The 21,316-nt window shown below is 33.7% G+C and overlaps 1 protein-coding gene across 3 annotated transcripts in view; it reads left to right on the top strand.

The window, feature by feature from the left end:
- The window catches only part of Pi3K92E (phosphatidylinositol 3-kinase 92E), a 122,091-nt gene that overhangs the window by 35,180 nt on the left and 65,595 nt on the right, over positions 1–21,316 (top strand). For all 3 annotated transcript variants that reach the window (XM_085825519.1, XM_085825521.1, XM_085825520.1), the window contains exons 2-3: positions 13,737–13,932; positions 19,918–20,149. In XM_085825519.1, the coding sequence (XP_085681645.1) occupies positions 13,765–13,932; positions 19,918–20,149 (400 nt within the window). In that variant the 5' untranslated portion in view covers positions 13,737–13,764. The remainder of the gene's footprint in view (positions 1–13,736; positions 13,933–19,917; positions 20,150–21,316) is intronic.

Raw genomic sequence — 21,316 nt, forward strand, 5'->3', positions numbered from 1 at the left:
TTCTTAAGTAAGCGGCGTTTTTTCTCCCTTTAGGCAAAATCACTGCCTTTACAAAATTTTTTTCGCGGCGTGCAAAGTCAAAAGGTACGTTTATTCCGGTTATTGTGAGTAAACCTATATTAGCCTTATATCAGCCTTGAGTTTTGTTACCTAACTGAGCTACAGTATCTGCACTTGATGCTGCTAAATTGCTTAAAAAATATAAATGAAATACGTTATTCAAATTCACAAATAAGTCGTATTAAATAAGGAATAAAATAAATACAGCATTTCCTCACTTACCTTCCCCCTCTAATCATTTACTAATTTTATCATCTGAAAATCGAGATGGGAAAACTATCCGAATAATTTAATTTCATAAAGACGTGGTTAACAAATGAGAAGCAGTCTTGGTTACACTACTAATAATTATCACCATATTCTTTAGAAAGAAACCTACATTCTACTAAGAATGCATAGCAGTTTTAGCATTACAATGTCTACCAAATGATCTTCATTTCTACTTCCCTGTAACCTGAATCTCGTCCGTTCTTGTTACTGTCTCTGTGATTCCTTCTGCCTTAAATCATTCATGTATGTTTATAGAAGGTGAATTTGCAGCTGGCTCAATGAAATCGTGAATTGAATGTTAGTTCGTGTTTGCTTCGCTGTGATGGGTCTGTTCTTGAATTACGCTGGCATAAAGTTTAACAATTAGAAGAGAAAGATTCAGTGGCCCCTTTGCTGGTAGTTTGCTAGAGTTTGGTAGTACGATGAAAGCAACGACTTCGTGGGCGAATCCGTTTTGAAATTTAACAGAGCTTACTCTTTGAACGATTTGAGGAAGGGGAACATTACACGAATATTTTTTTAATTTTCAGAACTTGGCCGTAAAAATATAGGAGGAAATTATACGCGAGGAAATACGATAATAAAGTAAATGAAACATAATTGTGTGTTAATTTAAGACAATTATATATAATATTATATTATAAAATTATATAAGAACTTAAGATTAATACATTACATTACATAAAACTGTATTATAAAAATATAATACAATATTATGCTATAAAAATTTTATAATGTTATGTATATATTCATATATTATGAAGTTATATAATTTTACATATTATTATATTACAAAATGATGTATTATTATATTATAAAATTAAGTAGCTTACGTTAGTTTACTGAATATGGCAGACCATACGAGGGTTAACTCATAAAGAGAGAGCTACTGTCGTAGAGGGTTTTTTAAGGGAAATGTGCTTGTATTCATGTTAGACATAAGGAAACCCAAACATACAACGAGTCTATTCGCTTGGGTTCGAAACCAGATCGAATTACAAGTGTTCAGTGGTCAAGGCCACTAATGGGGCAAAAATGAAATAATAAATAAATAAAATATTTTGGAACAGGCACAAGAGGGAGGGACAGAAAATTAAAGTTTCAACCTGGGGCGGAAAAATGTTCGACCCTCGATATTAACTTGTAGTAAATTCCTCTGAAGCATAAGAAATTATTTAATTAAATATTTTCTCATTATATACATAGACATAATAATAATAATAAATTTACTATGTCCTTCCAATTAAGTTACACTTTAGTAAAGAAATGTGTTATAATGACAAAGAAGTTTATTTTTATTTTATTATTATTTATTTATTTTTGCTATTATGGAGAAAGAGGCAACAGCGAGATCGATACTTGCCTTGTTAGTCTCTTAGGCAACACAAGAATTTAAAAATAACGTTAAGAAAACGAGCTACGATGTTAATCTTTTACCGTTCTTTGTGTATTTTAAATTAAGTTCGAATCATATTAAAAAGTACTTGCTATATTAATTGTATTTAGCTGACATCTGAAACTGTGAAACTTCTAATTCATTTATTTACTTAATTTGAACTTCGACACGGTTAAAAATTCCAAAATTTAGTTTCCATGTATATCAGTTATCGCAAGCTTCTTTTATTTGCAGTACCTATAAATCTAACATACAGAATGTAATTAAAGTAGCTGGATATGTAGTAAAGAAGTTGGATGCTTTCGCATTAGCGCAACCACTTTGGCATAGTTAGAAGATTTTTCTCAGAAGAAAAAGAACATTGACTTTTAACTGCAAATTTATTTGTTACACATATGCATATTAATAAATATGTATGTTACGTTTCAAATAGGTGTTTATCATAGGGATTAATCAATAAACCTAATTACTTGCCAGGTTTTTGTTTCTTTTATTCTCGTGGAAATTTAATGGCGATTGCATTAAGAATGCATGCAAAGCATTTATTCTCTTTAGCAATTTAATAGCAAAGTACTGTATTCCTGCACGAATTTTACAGCAGATTTCTTCCACTGTAGACAAATTTCTCAAGTGTACATTTTAAAATTGAATTTAATTTAATTGCTTTAAATTGCTGAGTTTGTTCATCGAAACTTCACTATATTTGCACCAAACATAAAGTAAATAAAAGACTAAATTCGAAGAATACAAAAGACATTTAAAGTAAAAAAATTAGGAATATTAATGCATGTGTTGCCACATCATTTGGGAGCTTGTTAGAACAAAAGAACCGAATTTTCTGAGGTATGAGTTAGAGGCCGAGAGCTGATTCTTACTTCACAATCACAAAGTATTATTTATAACTGTTCTAAATCTAGGAACGTTTTCTCAAGAATTTATCTGTCTCCCCTAATGCTGTGTGGTAAAGACAGTTGAATACAAGGAGTTCGACTTGCGTTAGAATCCAGGCGAGCCACGAAGACATTCTTCTCTTTAGGAAGATAGCCCGCCTGCTTTGCCATATTCCAATAATCATAACTCAACATTCATCTGAGAAGTTGTTTAAAAATCCCTATCATTTTCAATCACTATGGTGCACAAGGAAGAATGAAATTCCAGCAAGTCTTTTTTTTTTAATTCCCTAGCCAATAAACTACAGTAACTCCTACTACAATTAAATCTTATAAACACAACTTAACATGAACTCATCTGAGGAGATTTTAAAGAATTCCTATAATTCTCACTGACTATTGTGCACAAGGAAGAACGAAATTCCAGCAGATCTTTTTTACCTATCCTATAAAATACAGTACTTCCAATGAGTCTTATAACCATAATATAACAAGAACTCGTCTGAGTAGTTGTTTACGAATTTTATCATTCTCAATCATCAGAGCTCATTACGGCTGCCTACTTCAGGGAGAGGATGCCTTCGTAGAGGACTCCTCGAATGGCTTAAAAACTGAGTAGTGGCTGGCATTCATTTTGAGAAAAGGGCACTGACTCTTATTCATGTCAAGAGTTTCTAAATGGAACGTTATATGCACTACATTCACGAACGCTTCTAAAAAAAATGAATGCTGTTCCTTCTTTTAGGCTTTGATCCCAGATGGAACTACCAATATTTAGCTATCTTATTCACCTGCTCATTGCTGAAGTGACGAATTCGATATTGCTGAACTGTTATATGAAACTAATTGAGAATTATATCCACGCTGGACGGAGTATTCAATCTTACCATGTCAAGATTTCAACAGCTTCATGTTCTTGCTCTGCATTTCTTATTCCGTCGACATTTTTGAATGAAAAATACGAATTTCAATAAATTATGATTACAGTAGCAAACGTATTCAAGAATTTCTCATTGAGGGAGACATATTTCAGAATTTTATTTCTGTTACTGCAAGGGAAGACGAAACAAAGAAGTGAAAGGACGGCCTTTTGAATTTTTGCAATTTATTTTATAATGTAGTCTTATGAACGCAGCTCAAAATTCTGTAATGCTGCTGCAAATTTTCCTTACAATTACTATAATTATTGCAACAATTACAATTCTACACAAGGAGTAAACACATAAGCTGGTATCACACATCCATGCATTTCAGACAACTGTTTCAAACAATTTTTCTACTTGCTTCACTATTGAAAGAAAGACCCTCGATTTTTTTTTCTTTCTTTCGCAAAAAAATGTAAAATGTTCGTTTTCAACAACGAATTAGATAAGAACATTGAATCTCCCATTATCAACCATCATTTGTCTTCCAGAACTAGTTTCCCCTTTACATGGTAACCTTAACCTTTTCCCGGGGGCTGGGACATATATGTCCCGCACGTTCACTACTTTAAATGTGTCTCAAGAAATTTCAGTAAACTATGGAGATTTAAAATTTACTCCTTAATATGGATTAGGAAGTGAAATACTCTGTCGATTTGTTTTTCTGTTCCTTTCAGTTAAAATAAGTGACTAAATGGCCAAAATACATTCGAAATTGGACCCTATAGCCCACGAGAAAAGGTTAAAACGATCGCGATGATTATCTGCTTCATATTGTGTGACGAAGCAGAAAACTTGTTCTAAAGAGTTGTTCTTCAAAAATGTTTTGAACGTACAATACGACCTTTACCTATAAAACGTGTGGTCGAAAATGGTTCGAATTTTCCAGCGGTCAGAAACGAAGCATGATGTTAAGTATGTTGGATAGATAGGCGATGGAGATTCCAAGACTTTTCAATTTATAACGGAGGCCCAACCCTATGGTTCTGACGTGTCCGTTTCTAAAATCGAATGCGTCAGTCATATTCAGAAGAGAATGGGAGTGCGGCTCCGAAAATTGAAACTGAAAGGTATTAAATGTGCAGATGGAAAATCTATTGGAGGAAAAGGTCGCTTGACTGATACACAAATTGACTGTTTACTGTGGTAATGCGATTCGAGAGTACAAAATTTCTTTGGCGGAAATGCGTAATGCTATATGGGCAATCTATTTTCACATACGGTCAACCGATGTTGAACCGCTGCATACTTTTTGTCCAATAGGTCCCAATACTTGGTGTAAATACCAGAAAGCTGTAGCTAATGGAACTGTCAGTGAATTCAGACATAAAACAACACTTCCTTTTTGTGTTGTGGATGTTATTAACATTTAATGATTTATCGCAACCGACACTGTTGCGAAGATATCTTGGCGGAAAGACACAAAACTGCAATGTATCTTTAAATAATTTGATTTGGAAATTGTGTCCCAAGACCCTTGGTTCAAGAAGAAATATTGCTGAAATAGCAACGAGTGAGGCCACAATACTCTACAATGAATGTAATCAAGGAAGATTAAAAGTTACGGCGGAACTTGGGCTGTCAGTTGATTCGTGTAGTCGAGCATGTCTATGTAAATTAGACGAACAATGAGTGAAAACTAGTGAATTACGCCTTTTGCAATGAAACTATTGCCTTTTGTAACATGTATAGTTAAGCACAAAAGAAATGCGTAAGAAAAAGAGAAATAAACAAAAGGCTATTGCGGAGAACGTATTGTTACATGAAGGCAAAACATATTCACTGGTGCATTTTAAATATATACGCATTACCTTTTTTTTTTTTTTTTTTTTTTTTTTTTTTTTTTTTTTTTTTTTGTTTTTCGAAACTAACTTATATTGCCCATTTTTACAACCTGTATTGTATAATTTTAGAGAATTTTAAGTAATTTTATTCAAATACCATTCAGTATGAAAAAATTAATCTCCAAATGACTAGCCTGAAAAAAATGAATTCGTGTAAAAATTGTAAATTTTCTGGTCAGTGCGTTTCTGGTCAAGTTTTCGTTTCATATTTTCACGAGTTGTGTGAACTTGTTTTCTTTTTAGATGTTTTTATACTTAAGTATCCATATATAAATAATTATATCATGTATTTGATTTAATATGAACACTTATTTTTCTTAAATAATGCATATTTGTTTGATAAAAACTTACTTTTATCTTTAAAGTCAATTTTCTCAAAACTATGAGTTTACTCACAGCGCGCAGCATTTCTCTGAAACGGCTAATCTAAAGTGCACCGAATTTCACATGGATGTTTATATGCTAGATATGCTTAATATGGCGAACCAAAATGGTTTATATAAAAACGTTTAAAATTGTATCTAATTTATGCCTAAACAATTTGATAAAAATTTAAATTTTGTTTTTAAAAAATTCTTTTTGTAGGAAAAGAATATTTACATAAAATAAATGTTCGTCATTTTGAAGATACATTATTTTTCTATCATATGAAAAAAAAATTGGGTTTCTCTTATTATATACTTGCAATGCTGCGCGCAGTGAATATCAAAATATTAGCTGTAAAAAAGGCTCTGCATTAAAACATTTATTTAAAAGTCTTACTAATGCACATGACTTATTTAAACAAACAACTAAGGGTACCGCAATATATGTTAGAAATTTCATTTTTATGGGACTATTAGTTCTGGAGATGCATCACTTGTAATTTGAGTAATGTTTTGACATATTTTAACATTCAAAAGGTACCTGATCCCTTAAATTTAATTTGTGAAACTAATTACATTATTCCACTTATTTAACTATTATTGCAAGGCGTTAAATAACATTTTACTTCCTTGTACGAAATAAAAGAAGTAGGGTAATCACGAAAAATTTCAGGTATCATATTTCAACTAAAATATCCATTTTGACTCCTCTTGAATCCATTTAAATGATTATTTTGCTTGACATGTGTACTATGAGTAAAAATAATGCTTCTTAAGTTTTGCAAAATAAAAAGTTTTGATCTTTACACTTTCTGCAGCTAGACATCGCTTCATATCGAAACTCTCAATTACTTATTTTAACATAAATTCTATAACTATTAATACCACAAAGAATTATTAAAATTAAAAATCATGAAGGAATTTTTATGCGATCCTGTATATGTATATCAATTATTCTATTTCGTTTTTACTTTAAACTTTATCAAGTAGCATAGCATTTGAAATAAAAATATGTTATAGAACAAGCGCACTGAGCACACCGCATTTACTCCTAGCTCTGCAACTAAATTTGCTTAAATTTTGGAATCTTACTTACAGACCCCTAAAACATTAAACAAAGCAATCAATGAAACGCATGAAAATGCTAGTGATTAGTATCAAAAACTGCACCAAGGTCTACAATCCCCACATCAATATTACTTAATCAATTTTACATAAGTTTACTTTACAATCCGCATATCAGTTTTTACTTAAGCATAAATGAATTATTTCTTTTTATTATAAATTAATTTTAATACATACATTATATTAATATTTGCGGATTTTATGATATATTAAACTTTTTAAGCAGCAAAAAGTAGAAAAGGAAATGATGAAGCAATAGAAAATTCGAAAAATTGGCGTAGACATTAATTTTAGTAAAAAAAGTTTGTCAAACGTCGCAAAATTTGGGAAAATTCGTATGATATGATACGGCAACACTGGCTGCAGTATAAACGTTTGAAGTTTTTTTTTACTTAAGGCACAACACCTGCTTACTTATTTATTGACTAAGTGAACAAGAAATAATTTGTTCTCAATCTGTTCCACAAATGTTTTTGTTTATCGGACTGATAAGGAATGGAATTCTCCGGTACCGGAAGTCCAAAAGGTAGGCTCGGCAGGAAATGACGTCGGCGGAAGCGGAAACAGACTAGATTCCACATTGTGAAAAATAATAATATTGATATATCTCTTCGTTCTGCCTGTAGCAGTTTGAGAAGTTTCATACAGCCACTGGGAACGAATTTTTGTTCTCTTGTCCCATTTCCTCTTTGCTGTTATTTTTCTTTTCTTTACAATTTTTTACCCTGAAAAGCATTACAACTCCTATAACCACTATAACTTCATTTTAAATAAAATGAAAATTAATAAACAGTAAAAGGAGAAACTGAAATGTTTCTTAATTTCCATCATTAAGTAATGAAGAATATGTATACATAGTATGTATGTTTCTCTCATTGTGGAAAAATGCTGGCTCATACAGTCATCTGTTAGACATAAACTCTCTATTCGAACAAGAGCACTTGGAAGCTCAAAATTTAAATTTCGAATTTGTTTCTCATTTACTTTATGGTTTAACTTAATTCAGTTTTGATTAACAAACTCAGCGATTTAAAACTTCTGTGTTGCTACCCGGCAAAGCGGAAGATATTTTTCCTTTCAGATTTAATTATCAAACTCAACGTGGAGTAGAAAATGAACCGAGTTCGGGTTCCCATTGCCATGGAGAGAATCCGATGATTTAGTGCCAGTCATTTAGTGCATTTGTGCACAAATCTTAAAGAGAGGACATTTGCGCATACGAAATATCCATTTCTTAATGGGTGATAGTAGTTTGTATAATTTAGTGGCAGTTTCGCACAAACCCACATACTCTTGAATAAACTTTGGTAACTTGATTTGGATTATTATTATTATTAATTTGTTGTACAATATTTTAAGCTACCGGACTGCATAAATACATATTTTAACAAAATTTTTACATCTTGTACGTATTTACACATAAAGAATGATAAACACCTTAAATAACTTCTGTCGATTGCTTTTCTCTTTCTGCGGCGTTAAGGGTTCATGCTAAATCAGTGGAGAGAGATTTGTTCGAAATTAGAGCTAATTTGCAAAGAATTATGACCACCTTCCGCACGTGCTCCGGCGCTGTAGCTGTTAGGACGTCTGGCTAAGTGAAGAAGATCTGAGATTCGAAATCTCGAGGAAGGAGTGAGTTTTTTATATACAGGATGTCTGTGAACTCTTGTTCAGGAATGTGCATGAAGACCCAGAACACGATAACGGGCAGTAATCATAAAGGAACATATTCATTACACGCCTACAATGACAGAGACAAAAAGATGCAAGATGGGTAACAAATAATAGGGTTTTGCTATAAAAAGAAGAATATTCTTTGAAATGAAACTTTTAAAGCAGGTGTTCGAAGTGATCTGCAAGTGCAATACACATCCCACAATGACGACGCATCGATCACGGAATGTTTGCAAAAATGCCGGTGTATCAGCAATAACACCACTTGCAGTAACGATGTTTGCCGTTGGGCCCATGTTCGAATCCATGAGGGTTCTACACTAGGCTTTTCATGAAGCCCCCTGAAAAGAAATCAGTAGGGAACACATCTAGAGATCGATTTTTTAAAGATTTTTTAGAGATCGATAATATTCATGCAATGGGCCCAACTCGGCCATTGCATCATCCCGTACTCGAGCAGCGATTTATAATTACACTCGTTCATAGAACAAAACGCTCTCTGCAGCTTCATCCTGGCCAGACATCCTTCCAATGATCAGCACCCTCTTGCGAGTTAGGATTGCTCATCCGATCATATGTTCCTATATGAATATTGTGTGTCATCGTGTTTTAAGTCTCCATGAGCATTTCTGAATAATGTTTCGGAAACATCCTGTACTAGTAGTATTTAATTTACAATGATTTGTTCCTGTCCAATGGCTATATCGTAAATCGGTTTAGACATAAATCTAATACTCATGTTGTGACTTGTCCCACTTGATCTACAGTAGCATTAGATCATATTTCTGCAATCAGAGCAAGCCTACGAAATGTATCGTGGCAAGATAGGCATTGCGCCTGCCGTTAGCAACAGCCTTGGACACCACGCAGGTGACAGTACTATGTTGCCCAGTTTTAATGGAGAGCACCCCGGGAGGGACGGATCTGAGGTTCTCCCACTACCAGCCACTAAAGAGGACTTTCAGTTCGCCGTATATTTAGAACGCCCCATGCCGCACAGACACTTGCATGCCTTCTCCGGGATTCGAAACCGAGCTCTTCGGTACGGCAGTCAGCGTCGCTAATCACTATCCTGGTTGGTGGGCCGAGGACTTATTTCATTCTTGATATTTTTCATAATATTTTCATAAATTATGCTATTATTTAATGTAAAATGAGTTTAAGAATGTAAAAAATTACATAACATTTATAAACAAATTACTTGAATACATATGCATTGCATACATACATATTTTATAATGTTAACACATATTGTTCTTTTAATTAGTTAAAATGAACAAAAGCCCCCAAAATGTGAACAATGTCTTTAATTTAAAATAAGAATTGCGTTATTATTGTTCATTTGAACATTCTTTGCGACTGGCAGTAGTGGTTTCTTTAATAAAAAATTCGTAAATATTTTTTTATTCCTTCAGATATTCCGCGATAACATCCTACTGCTTTTTAAATTGGCTTTTCAACTTTGGAAACACGACCAGTGTTTCGGTCCACATTTTCAGTAACTCGAGTCCTTGATTTAATTTATAAAATGTTTTAAATAATGCTTCCTCCTCTTCATCTTTTCCATATTCCTCCTTTTTCATCTTTTCGTTATTCCTTTCTTCTTCTTCGATTACTTCATTTTAGAGATGGACAAAAACACTTTCATAGGATCGAATAAGTTCACTCAGTGAATTGAATCAATTCTGTTTTACCGCTCGCTAACAATAATTTTATGAAAAACGTCGGGAACGAAGGAGTGAATCAAGAGCGTTTAATGAGGTTAGAGCGGAGGCGAAAAAAAAAAAAAAAATCACACGAGCAGTGGAATCGGAAGAATCGACTCAAAATCAAACGCTTGCTCCCTGAACTGATTTCTTTAAACTTTTGTTTTGGAATTTCATAAAAATTATTTCTACAAAAAACTAGCACTAAAATTCTAAAATTCAAGAAAAATTAAAAAAATTGGGAAATGGTAAAAATGTAACTCACTTTTAACATGAAAGAGAAACCATTTTTTTTTTCTTGCCTAAAAGGAAAATCGAACATTCCTGACACGCTTCTCACAAATGTTCTTCCAGTAAGTGCTAGGTGGGTGAAATCTAAAATATTTCCGCTCTTCTTTTAGAAAATCAAGATTTTGCTGGTTTGGTAAAGTACGTGAACGATTATCTCGCCTCTAATCCTGGCACACTTTTAACAAGAACTTTCTGTGAATTATAAAAAAGCTATCACTCCGTTTTCCTGAATCAAGGTACATTCGCTCAGTAAAGTGAATAGAGTCTTTGAATTAGTTCCGATCGAATGATCCAACTCTAGCTCATTTTGGAAATTGTTATTGTCAGTAGTGAGTTCTTTGCTCTTGCGAACCACTAATTTTGCGTCCTTTATAGTGATGTCTAGATACAGCCACTTCTTAGCCAGTTTGTTTCATAGTATTACACTCGTTGGGTCCTTCTAATTCAGTTGGAATTTTTTAAAAACTCATTGTTCTGAAACTTTTTTACGAAGTTCCAATATTTTGAATATCTTGTTCAGTATCATACTTTTCCCAAAATTCGAGTTACCTGAATCGCATCATTTTGAGATACTGTTTTTCATATACCTATATTTATCGCAACAAGCACATAATGAAAAACATCAATAACAATATTGGCAAAGATCGCATCACTCACTCAGTAGACCGCAGCGACGTTTAAACGGAGACTCTTCGTTGTAAAACGACAATGGGCTCATTTATTTGTATGCTGACGGTAAACTTAAATTAGCGAATTTTTACATTTTCGGCCTCGGGAAAGCAAGTCATTGTACATCGACCTATCATCAATCGAAGACAACTTGCATTTCCAGTTCCAAAGGACCTAGTGTTATAAAGGGTCATACGAACCCAAATGTGCTGCATAACTTGTCACAATTACTTAGATTTAGCCGACTGGGTCCCTTTTCTCTAGCCTTAGTCGCTTTTAAGGGAAAATACAAAAATATCTAAATTTCCTGTGCATATTCTCCTGGTACAGCAGGGTAAAAATCTTCTGATTGCCAATCAGTCGGAAGATTCCTTCTTCCAATAATGGTGGGGCTATAACTGATTTCCCATGTTTTATACTTCGGATAGTGTAATAAATTTACACTTTGGGCTCTGTTTGTGGCAACGTTCGTAAGAAACTATTCCACCCCCCGTCTTGTCCGCTAATTTATAATAGGAATTTCGAGGATATTTTCCACTGCCTGATTTCACACGTACACATAGAAGCAATAGCTGCGGAAAAATAGGTCAAGTCCCATAATTTTCCTCCCCTCCCCCGCCACTTCATTTCCTTTAGCGTGTTTCGATTCACTAAAGCATGCAAATCAAAGCTCATTTGAATTGTAGCCTCAAATCAAGTGGAGAAGGTAAATGTCGTACGGTGATAACTACATGAGTCGATAATGTGTACTGGATGACCTTGAAATGACTATTTCAGATTAACAGACCATAAAAAGGGGAATCGGGTTAAATTGCTGACTTTTGTATCACCCTGCACTTTATTTAAATTTGTGTTTTGGCATTATTAATTTAACTGATATAGTATAATTCTATTAAATTCTATAGCAGGGGTTGCTGATACACTAAACGTTAAGACATATTTTGAAGCATTTATTTGTAATCTTGTCTCTCTCTCTTCACAATAAACTAATAATAAACAGTAATCCGTTCAATGTTACTGTACGCCTTTTCCTTATGGGCACAATTTTCAAAAACAAATCTGTATAAAATGAAAGTCCTACAAAATAAAGAGTTTTGGAGAAGTATCCAATTTGGAGAAGTATCCAATGCTCCTTAGTTTATGGGATGGGACAATACATGGCAATTTAAAAATCGAAACCGTCAGGAACTTATTCTTGAAAGTGTTCACATTTTATACTCTACTATTAAACATCACCATAACACTATAATTTCAGTTCAAAATTACGGAATACTGCTACAAAAAGCGTGCGCGTGTACCCTTCTTTTATAACAATGAGCATCGATTTAAGAAGGCATTCTGGTGGTTTCCACGTAAAGGAGGATTCTAATGTTATTCACGAACATTTTACTGCTAATTATATAACACCTGATTCTTGCTATCTACAACGCAATAAAATGTCCACTTCTGGAAACCTCAAAACTTATTGTATTTTTATGTACAAATATCATTCCAAGTGTCGACCGAGCGATAAAATAGATCAATGCTGGTAGTTCGACCGTGGGTTCGATTTAAGACGAACGGGCTGGCTACATGGCCGTTTTCATGGCTTTCCTCATAATGTAAGGTGGATACGCAGCAGTTTCCCGTAAAATGTCCTCCACGAAGGCATTTCTCTACATAGGAAGATAGTCCTTGAGTATTTTGCTATAATCATATAAATCAAACCATTCCAAATTTCAGTTTCCTCCTTGGCTATAGGCCCATCAGTGGTCTAGAGCACTGGTAGTTCAGCTCAGTCTCAAATCCCGATGAATACTCTATCTGCTTGGGTATGTTCCTGGCTTTTTACCATACGTAATGTAAACATGAACCAGTTTTCCGTAGAAAGAGTCTTAAGAAGACATCCCTAATCAGATAGTTTTCGCAGACTCTGCCTTAATTAATTACCCTATTTCTTATGTGTTCCTGCTGACCCCACATCAGCATTTAAGTAATTGCATTTATACCTATATTTCAAAAGATATAAATGAAGTATACGTAAAGCTTTAAATATTGAGTCAGTAGTTTGATTAGAAAGCGTTGAAGAATATCGGTGTTTGCATTAATGTAATGCTTAAATTTTATCATCTCTGGCATCAGGCATACTTTTTACTTTAAACACTTTGTCGTATTGCAGGTAACCTCAAGTGCTGATATCCTTTTTTAATGTGTTTCCGATTAACATTTTTGTGATGAAAAATTCCTCATATTTTTTATCTGCTCTGATAGGTTATCATCTACAATTCCAAGCGTACACAGTATTTCGATTTAATGTAGATAAACTTTCATGTCAACATACAGCTGCAAAAATACGCAGCGATTGCAAGCATTTTGCAATTTAGAAACACTACAAGCGTAAAGTTAATAACACTTCCTAATTTTTAGTTTATTAACTTTATCTCTTATTTGTGATAATTTCATTAAGTCATATTTCAAAACATTCATTTCAACGAATATGATTCGATATATGATATAATGAATAATTCTTTAATCGAACAGATCTGCAAATGCTTTTTCTTCTCGATGAATGGAGATCTCTCCTTACGTGAGCATGGCTCCCACAAGTCTTGTCCCCGAGGTGTGGGATTTGAATCCTAGTGAGGATGTCAATGTTTTCATCGACATCCTTCTGCCAAACGGTTACTTGTTGAACTTGGATGTGCATCGGGAAGCGACTTTGCACGAAATCAAAGAGGTGAGTCTGCCGAAGCATCTTCATTTTACTTTTAGCATTCCAGTTGTAAACTCTTTTGTCTCCTAAAGGATTACAGAATATTAAAGGACAGTACTTTTAAATGATGTCATGTAGTCCAAAAGGACAGGTAGTAGTAAAAGTCGGAAAGATCATAGGATCTTAAAAGGCAGTATTCTTAAAGGATATATTTTAGTCTAAAGTAGGACAGTAGTAACAAATATCTTAAAAGCCAAAAGATTTTAAAGGATGCCCCATACTCTTAGTAGGACAGTAGTGTAAATGAGAGTAATAATAAAGTTCTTAAATATCACAGGATTTTAATGGATATCACATAGTATTTTACATAAGAAAAGCATTATTTATAAAAGTCATAAAGATCCTAGGTCTTAAAGTATGTAAGGTTATTATTATTTGAATTAACCAGTTAATTATGATTTCCGCTTTTACTATCATTTATCCTTTTCTCTTTCCTCACCAGAAATGTAAATGAGAGAGTATTTAAAGTCGACGGTTTTGGCTTGTAAGACAAAATCGTGTTTTTGCTTATCGAGCCCATGTTACTTGGATTCACCAGCTTTGGTAAGATCGAAATTATTCAGCTTTGAGTTATTGTTACCGATATTTGAATACTACTCCTTTGAGAAATTCTGAGCCTACTTAGAATTTAAGATCGACTGGGTAGTATTTGATTACTCAGCTTAGTTTTAAATTTGAATTTGACTGTTACTTTACGTTACATTGCCACGAGTGATGATTGATATTGTCAAGTATACAAAGTGCGTTTATATTCAAGTTCTATTTTAATAAAAAAGACTGTTTTAAATGTTTTCAAGACTCTGTTGTTACTTGAGACATAGCGATAATTCTCTCCGAGTTTGTTAGGAGACAGATACTAGTTTATGCTACCAAAAAAGGTCAAACTCTATGTCATTTATTCTAAAGTAGTAATTGCGGTATCAACGCTGCTGGATCTTAAAGATCGCAAAAAGTCTAAAGGATAGAAATCATAAAGACGAGACCATGGAATAGTAGTCAGGGTCTCGTCATCATAAAGACGAGACCATGGTATAGTTATAGGATATCATATAGCTAAAGTAGGACATCAGTATAAAGGTTTAAAAGATCATAGGATCTTAGAGGCCAGTATCTCAATCCATATCAAAAAGTAAAGGAGAGGAACTCAAGATCCTCTCTCTCATTTTTCTATATCTCTTCTCAGTATATTTTTCAAAAATTAATTTTAAAATTCTCAACGAAATTGTTTTTTAGCCTCCAAATGTCTCCGAGTTTCATTTAAATTAAGCTCTTAAAATCTAAAATACAAGGAACATAACAGTATATAAAAGAATTTATCAGCTAAACCCTATTTATTGAAAGGTTAGACTTGAATTTCTTCCCTCGTAAGACTTCTTTACATGAACCGATGAGACGAAATTTCAATGGCATTCAGTTTGGACTTACACTGAAATTTAAACCTCAAATTAAGGACCTTAGTTAGTCAAAGATCTAATGGTGATTCGATGAGCAATACTGTTGTATATTCCCTACTATGGCAAGTTGATTAGAAATAACACGGACGCTGCAAAGAGAAGCAAGCACTTCTAATGACAAGTTTAAACATGAATGTGCTTGTCCATTAAGTAATGACTGCGTTGAATTCATTTTAAGAACCGAGCACGAAAATTAGTGTTTATATGTGAGTACCCTTCTTATTAGAAAATATGTGTTTTGTAAAATATTAGTACTTGTAACACTCCAACGTAATGCTACCTCGATTTGTGTGAATCCTAAGTTACGCAATTCTTTATTTTCGTTATTTGATACAGCTATGTTTGTAATTTGCGTTAGAAATTATCAGTAATTCAGAAAATACTGATAAACAAAACATTAATCTGCCTCTTAATTAGAACTAACTTTAAAGAAATAGTAAGCAACAAAGCAGTATATTTTAAGCTGGGTGCTCTGAAACTCCACAGATCTGTTCAAAAACTATATTTAACTTGACACTAGGTTCACAGATAATGTTCAACGTTTGTAAATTAAAAAAAGTCATTGCTTTATTCTGTGATACAGGAAAAACGAATAACGCAGTTTGATTTTCTTTATTTCCTCCCGCTTTATAACTAGGTATATACGAAGGCATTTCGAAAAGTAAAGATACAATGGCTCGCATTCCTTAAAAAAAAACATTTATTTAGTAAACGTCAGTTACATCTTATTAACTGGATTATTTATTATTTTTCGACATAATCACCCTCGTTATTGTTTAATTCGGTGCACAAGCTTTTGTATCCCACAGTCATAGAAGGTTGCCGCCTGTTGGAACCCAGCGCGCACACAATTTCCTGTACCCTAACTTGACAGTCACAACTTCATAAAGAGTTGTCATTGACACTTCCGGTATGATCTGATGCAATTGACGCACGAATTGCTTCCTCTGTTCTCTGAAGAAAGGCATTAGAGATCACAGATGGCCGACCTGTTCTTTGTTCGTCATGAACATCGGTCCTACCTTCAGAGAAATGACGACACCATTTCGTTACATTTTGTCGATTCATAATGTTCCCATAAACAGAAACAATTTCTTTGTGAATATCCCCTGGTCGCTGACCTCTTGCATGAAGAAAACGTATGACGGAGCGCACTTAGAATTTGCGGGATTCTGAATCGGCGCAGCCATTTTAAATACGACTTACTCCAACCAGAATCAACGTTGAAATGCCGAAAGACCGCGAGGAGAAAGCTAACGGTTCAAGGTTAACACCTATGTTGCCAACTTGCTCACCAAAACTTTTCTTTTTCTCTGGCGTACGGTGTATCTTTACTTTTCGAAATGCCCTCGTATATTGAGTCGTCAAACGAGAGTTTCTCCAATTTCATGAAGCCATCGACATTGAAATAGCTCCTCTCTTATTTAACAGATTTATTTGAATAATATTTTGCATTGATAGGTTTATGAAATCTTAATTCCTTATGATATAATTTTCCTTTAAACAAAAAAATTTTAGCGCTTATTCTTATTTAATTTAAAGAGGGCTAAGGACTGACTGAGAAACCCAATGTCTGCCCTTTTCTTTAAGTTGCACTATCACGTAACTTTGAGGTATTACAGCATACAATAAAATGCATATTTAAAATTTTTTCATCTATATAGTAAATTACTAAAATAATAAAAGAAGATGTAAGAGTAAACTCTTAACAATTTCAAATGCGTAGTTAGTTTAAATTATTGAACAAGATTTAGAATATGATTATTTTTTTTCCTTTACTTAAGTAATTTTGTATCCACCGGGGAAAGGTATGGGGAACAAGTAAGTAATTTTCCTTATTAAATGTCGAGTAAACGTTACATACGCATTTCATGAAAACCAGATTAAATTCCTGTGTATGTGACAATAAATATATCTTACCAACTTTAAGTTTTCTCTAACTTTGATGGTTGTCGATAATTAGCGAATGAAGTACTGGATTTTATTCCGTTAGAATGAATTTTTTGCAAAGAAGAGACAGAAAATAAATAGTTAAAAAATGAGGTACTACTGCCAAATAAAAACTACATATATCTACTTAAATTTTCAAATACTTATGGTTAGCCACAAGCTAATTTACGGATACTAACTTATTGGTTTTTCACTGTTTTAAAGGTAGCTACAAGCGCATTTGTTATGTTAAGATTGAATGTCAGCGAAATGCACAAAATTAGCAGTTAGGCGATAAAACTAATGAACCAAAGGAACTCTTCTCTGAAAATCGATATCCTTACCAGATCATCATCTGAAATGTCGAGCTTGAATATGTAACTTGCTCTGAGTGCAGAAAATCAACCATAATTGGCGTATACGTTATTTCAACAGAAGCATTTTCAGCAATTCAATACCAGCGGGGCCAGCTTGAGTAAAGGTACCGACACATTTTTACAAGCTGGCCTCTGTTCGTCAAGACAAAAAGAGTTCCCTTGTCGTGTTCTACGAGTTCGTGGATTTGGAGTAATTGATAATAACACTTGATGAAGAATCAAAACACAATTTATTCGCCAGTATTACACAGGACAGTTCCAAAGCCACGCTTGCAGCCGTCGAAAAACAGAGATAAACACTCTGAAACAATCAGCAACACAGCCTTCAGGTTATAACGGTAAAGATAGCTTCACTGCAGAGTACTAAAGTACAGCTTCCCTCAGTCGATCGCTTTTAAGGGGACAGTGGACGTTCAAATACTTTACAACAATCATACAACGATCATCAAGATGCAGCGGGACGCTCATATGAAGATCGAACTTCCGAACCTGACTTGCATAAAGTTGCTGGCATTGTTATGAAATTTTCTGAGTGAGGGGGACATGAAAATTTACCACTTTTATGATTTCGGATAGAATTAAATCCATTAGATATGACGAGTTTAACACGTGTACCATTAATTTATCTTTCGAATTTGTATATTTTTTGTGTTAGTAAATCTTTTTTCCAATGAGCTTACTGTCTTTTAATGCATGAATCCTTCAATTATGATTAATATCACCGTTTTAAAGCAATCAGTATCAGGTAACAATGCGAACGTATGGCCACCATCGCCTCAGGGACATAAATTTTCCACAACCCCATCCGTCCCTGATTATACCTTTCTTCAGTTTAAACTAAATAAAAGTCAAAAACCATAAACCAAAATAGAGATTTATGAATTTTCAAGAACTTTGTAGTAAATTTCCGTGACGAAATCTGTAATAATGAAGAACGAAAGAATAATAACGGAAATAATCCAGGCAAGTAAAAGCAACAATCCAAGCAAGCGTCTGGAAACAGAAAATGAAATTAGATAAAGAATTGTTTTAAACCGGTTATTAATGTAAATTATAATCTAAAGAAGAGATTTTTAATGGATGGGGAAAGTCTAAAAAATAAATTCATTAAATAAAGACTTTTATGGATGATTTTGGTAAAAGTAATGTGACATTTCATTTAAGTTGACTAATAGTAAATCTTATGTTGATTCTTTTCTTCACTCTTTATTTCGGCATCTATTCGTTCAGACCAAAATGTTATGTAGACGAAAGGTATCACCGTAACAACATGATTCATACTAGTGATTTAGATGTTTCTGACGCTGCTGCTTGCTTTTACAAAGAAAGTCGATGATTAGAACTCTGGGGTCTAGTCTAGTCTAGTTGGTAAATGTTTTAAATTAGTTGAGCTTTGTCTCTTCAACCCAATTAGCTTGTAGCTTCTCGTAGATTTACTAGAAATGTAAGCAGTTAACTTATTGTAAATTCTAACAAGTTACTGTGTAAAGAAGATTTTAATTTTGTATCGGATTAATTAATGTTAAGTTAATGGTGTAGAAGTAAAGTTGAGTTTTACATTCTATGTGTTATTTTTTCCACAGTCAGAGTTTAGCAGAGACAGAGCAGAAGTAGTTAATTACGCAATTAGATACCCTTAGACATTAATTAGCATAATGAATTTATGGTTTGTAATCCAACATGCTGAGCAGTAGAAGGTATATATGTTTCCCTTTTAGAGTTTCATATACCTTGAGCAAACAAAACGATTCTTTTAAATTTCGTATCTACGAACACGAAGCTTAAAGTAGTTAAAAGAAACAAATCCGATAGTGTCGAGTGTTGGTGGGCTGCAAACTACAGATTCATTTTTGCAAAAATCTTCCAAAAGTTCGTTATAGTTAGTAAATTTGATTTTCCTGACGCTTTCCATTTCCATAAAAATCTCTGTACTTTTCTAACCTGTTTTAAACAGATCATTCTGTTAATACAAACGGTCTAAGATGTCAGAAATGCTAAACGACTTTAGCATTTATCCCGACTTATCGGTTAAGTCAGAAAGTTGGATAATATTGTGTTCATCTAGTGCACAAAACAGAATGTCAAATAGTTAATTACACTCTTGTAATACGCTTTTATATTCTATTGCATTGGTAAGAATATTTCCAGAAATAGGTATATATATTAATATTTTATGCTTCTGAAATTAGGATGTCTGGGAAACAGCTCAGCATTGTCCATTATTCAGTCTTCTTAAAGACAGCGAATGCTACGTCTTCCAGTGCATAAATCTTACCACTGCGGAGAGAGAAGAACTTGTGGATGAAGAGCGCAGACTTTGCGACGTGCGACCTTTCCAAGCTTTCCTCCGGCTGGTTGAGAAAAAAGGAGACAAGCAGGAAAAGATAATCAACTCGCGATTAAGATCTGTTATTGGTCCAGGTAAATGCAATCCGGTGTTTACATATTTTTTCCTTCTTTCTTCCATAACAAAAATTTAATCTTAACGCTTGGGATATAGTATGAACCTATTTTATTTTGGAAATGAACAATACCTCTTTTATTTTGGAAATGAACAATACTAGACTAGTATATACTTTACGTTAAATTCGAGGAAATGGATAAAATAAATAAAGCCTGATAAAAGCTACTGTAGTGTTTGACAAGAAGTTAAGGAATTATCACATCAGACTTCCAAGAAGTTTACACAGCTGGCATAACTATACGCGAAGTACAGTGCTGCGCAAATATTAACATTCATGCATAATAGCTATAAGTTAATTATAGAATGCATTCTTTTGCTCAAATATGGCAATAAAATATTTCTGTCGTATTTATTGAGAAATGTTTTATGTTAATAAAATAAGCTATGTTCGTTCAAAATTTGTCATAAACTTGTGATATTAACCCATTGACAACACTTCTCGTCGTATGCTCAGATTTGGAATGATAAAAGTATACATAAAACTATCACTTGACCATGATAGCGCCTAGTCTTAACAAATTGAAGTTGGGATGCTTTTCAGATTGTCTCTTTGAGGGGCTAGTTTGTTAACTGGGTGAAAAGTATTGGCATACCATCTAGAAACCACGATGAATATGCAAACAAAATTATGCTCTTTCAATGTCAAATCCTTTCGTTCCGACGCTCCAGGTAGTGATGTATTTTATCCGTCTGCTCAATGATGTCACTTTGCTCACATACACTTATGTGGCAGCTTTGGAACGGGATGAGAAAATTTGCTTTGAAGCAGGACATCTACGTCACAACGCTGGTTGACCTTGGTCGAGAAGAAGAAACGTTATAGCATAATGACCATGTTGGAATCCAGAAAAGGCACTTTCAATAGGTGGGAAATTCTCCCTAAAGTCTCGGCGGAAAGAAAGGGACAGTCCAACCTCAGATTGATGATCCTCACGTCCAACAAAGAGCTTTCGGCAAAAAAACATTTAAAATGAGGTTAAAATAGTGTGACTAAAAAAGACTGAAAGCAACATGCAAGTACCTAGAAATCAACAGACACGTTTCCTTTACATTTAATAATTATATATCCAAAAAATTAAAATTTTACGCATTTTTACACATAATCATGCTTGTTAAATAAATTT

This window comes from Stegodyphus dumicola, chromosome 10, assembly GCF_044657685.1.
Source record: "Stegodyphus dumicola isolate Sdum_Otavi_A_Nest chromosome 10, ASM4465768v1".
NCBI classification, from domain to species: domain Eukaryota; kingdom Metazoa; phylum Arthropoda; class Arachnida; order Araneae; family Eresidae; genus Stegodyphus; species Stegodyphus dumicola.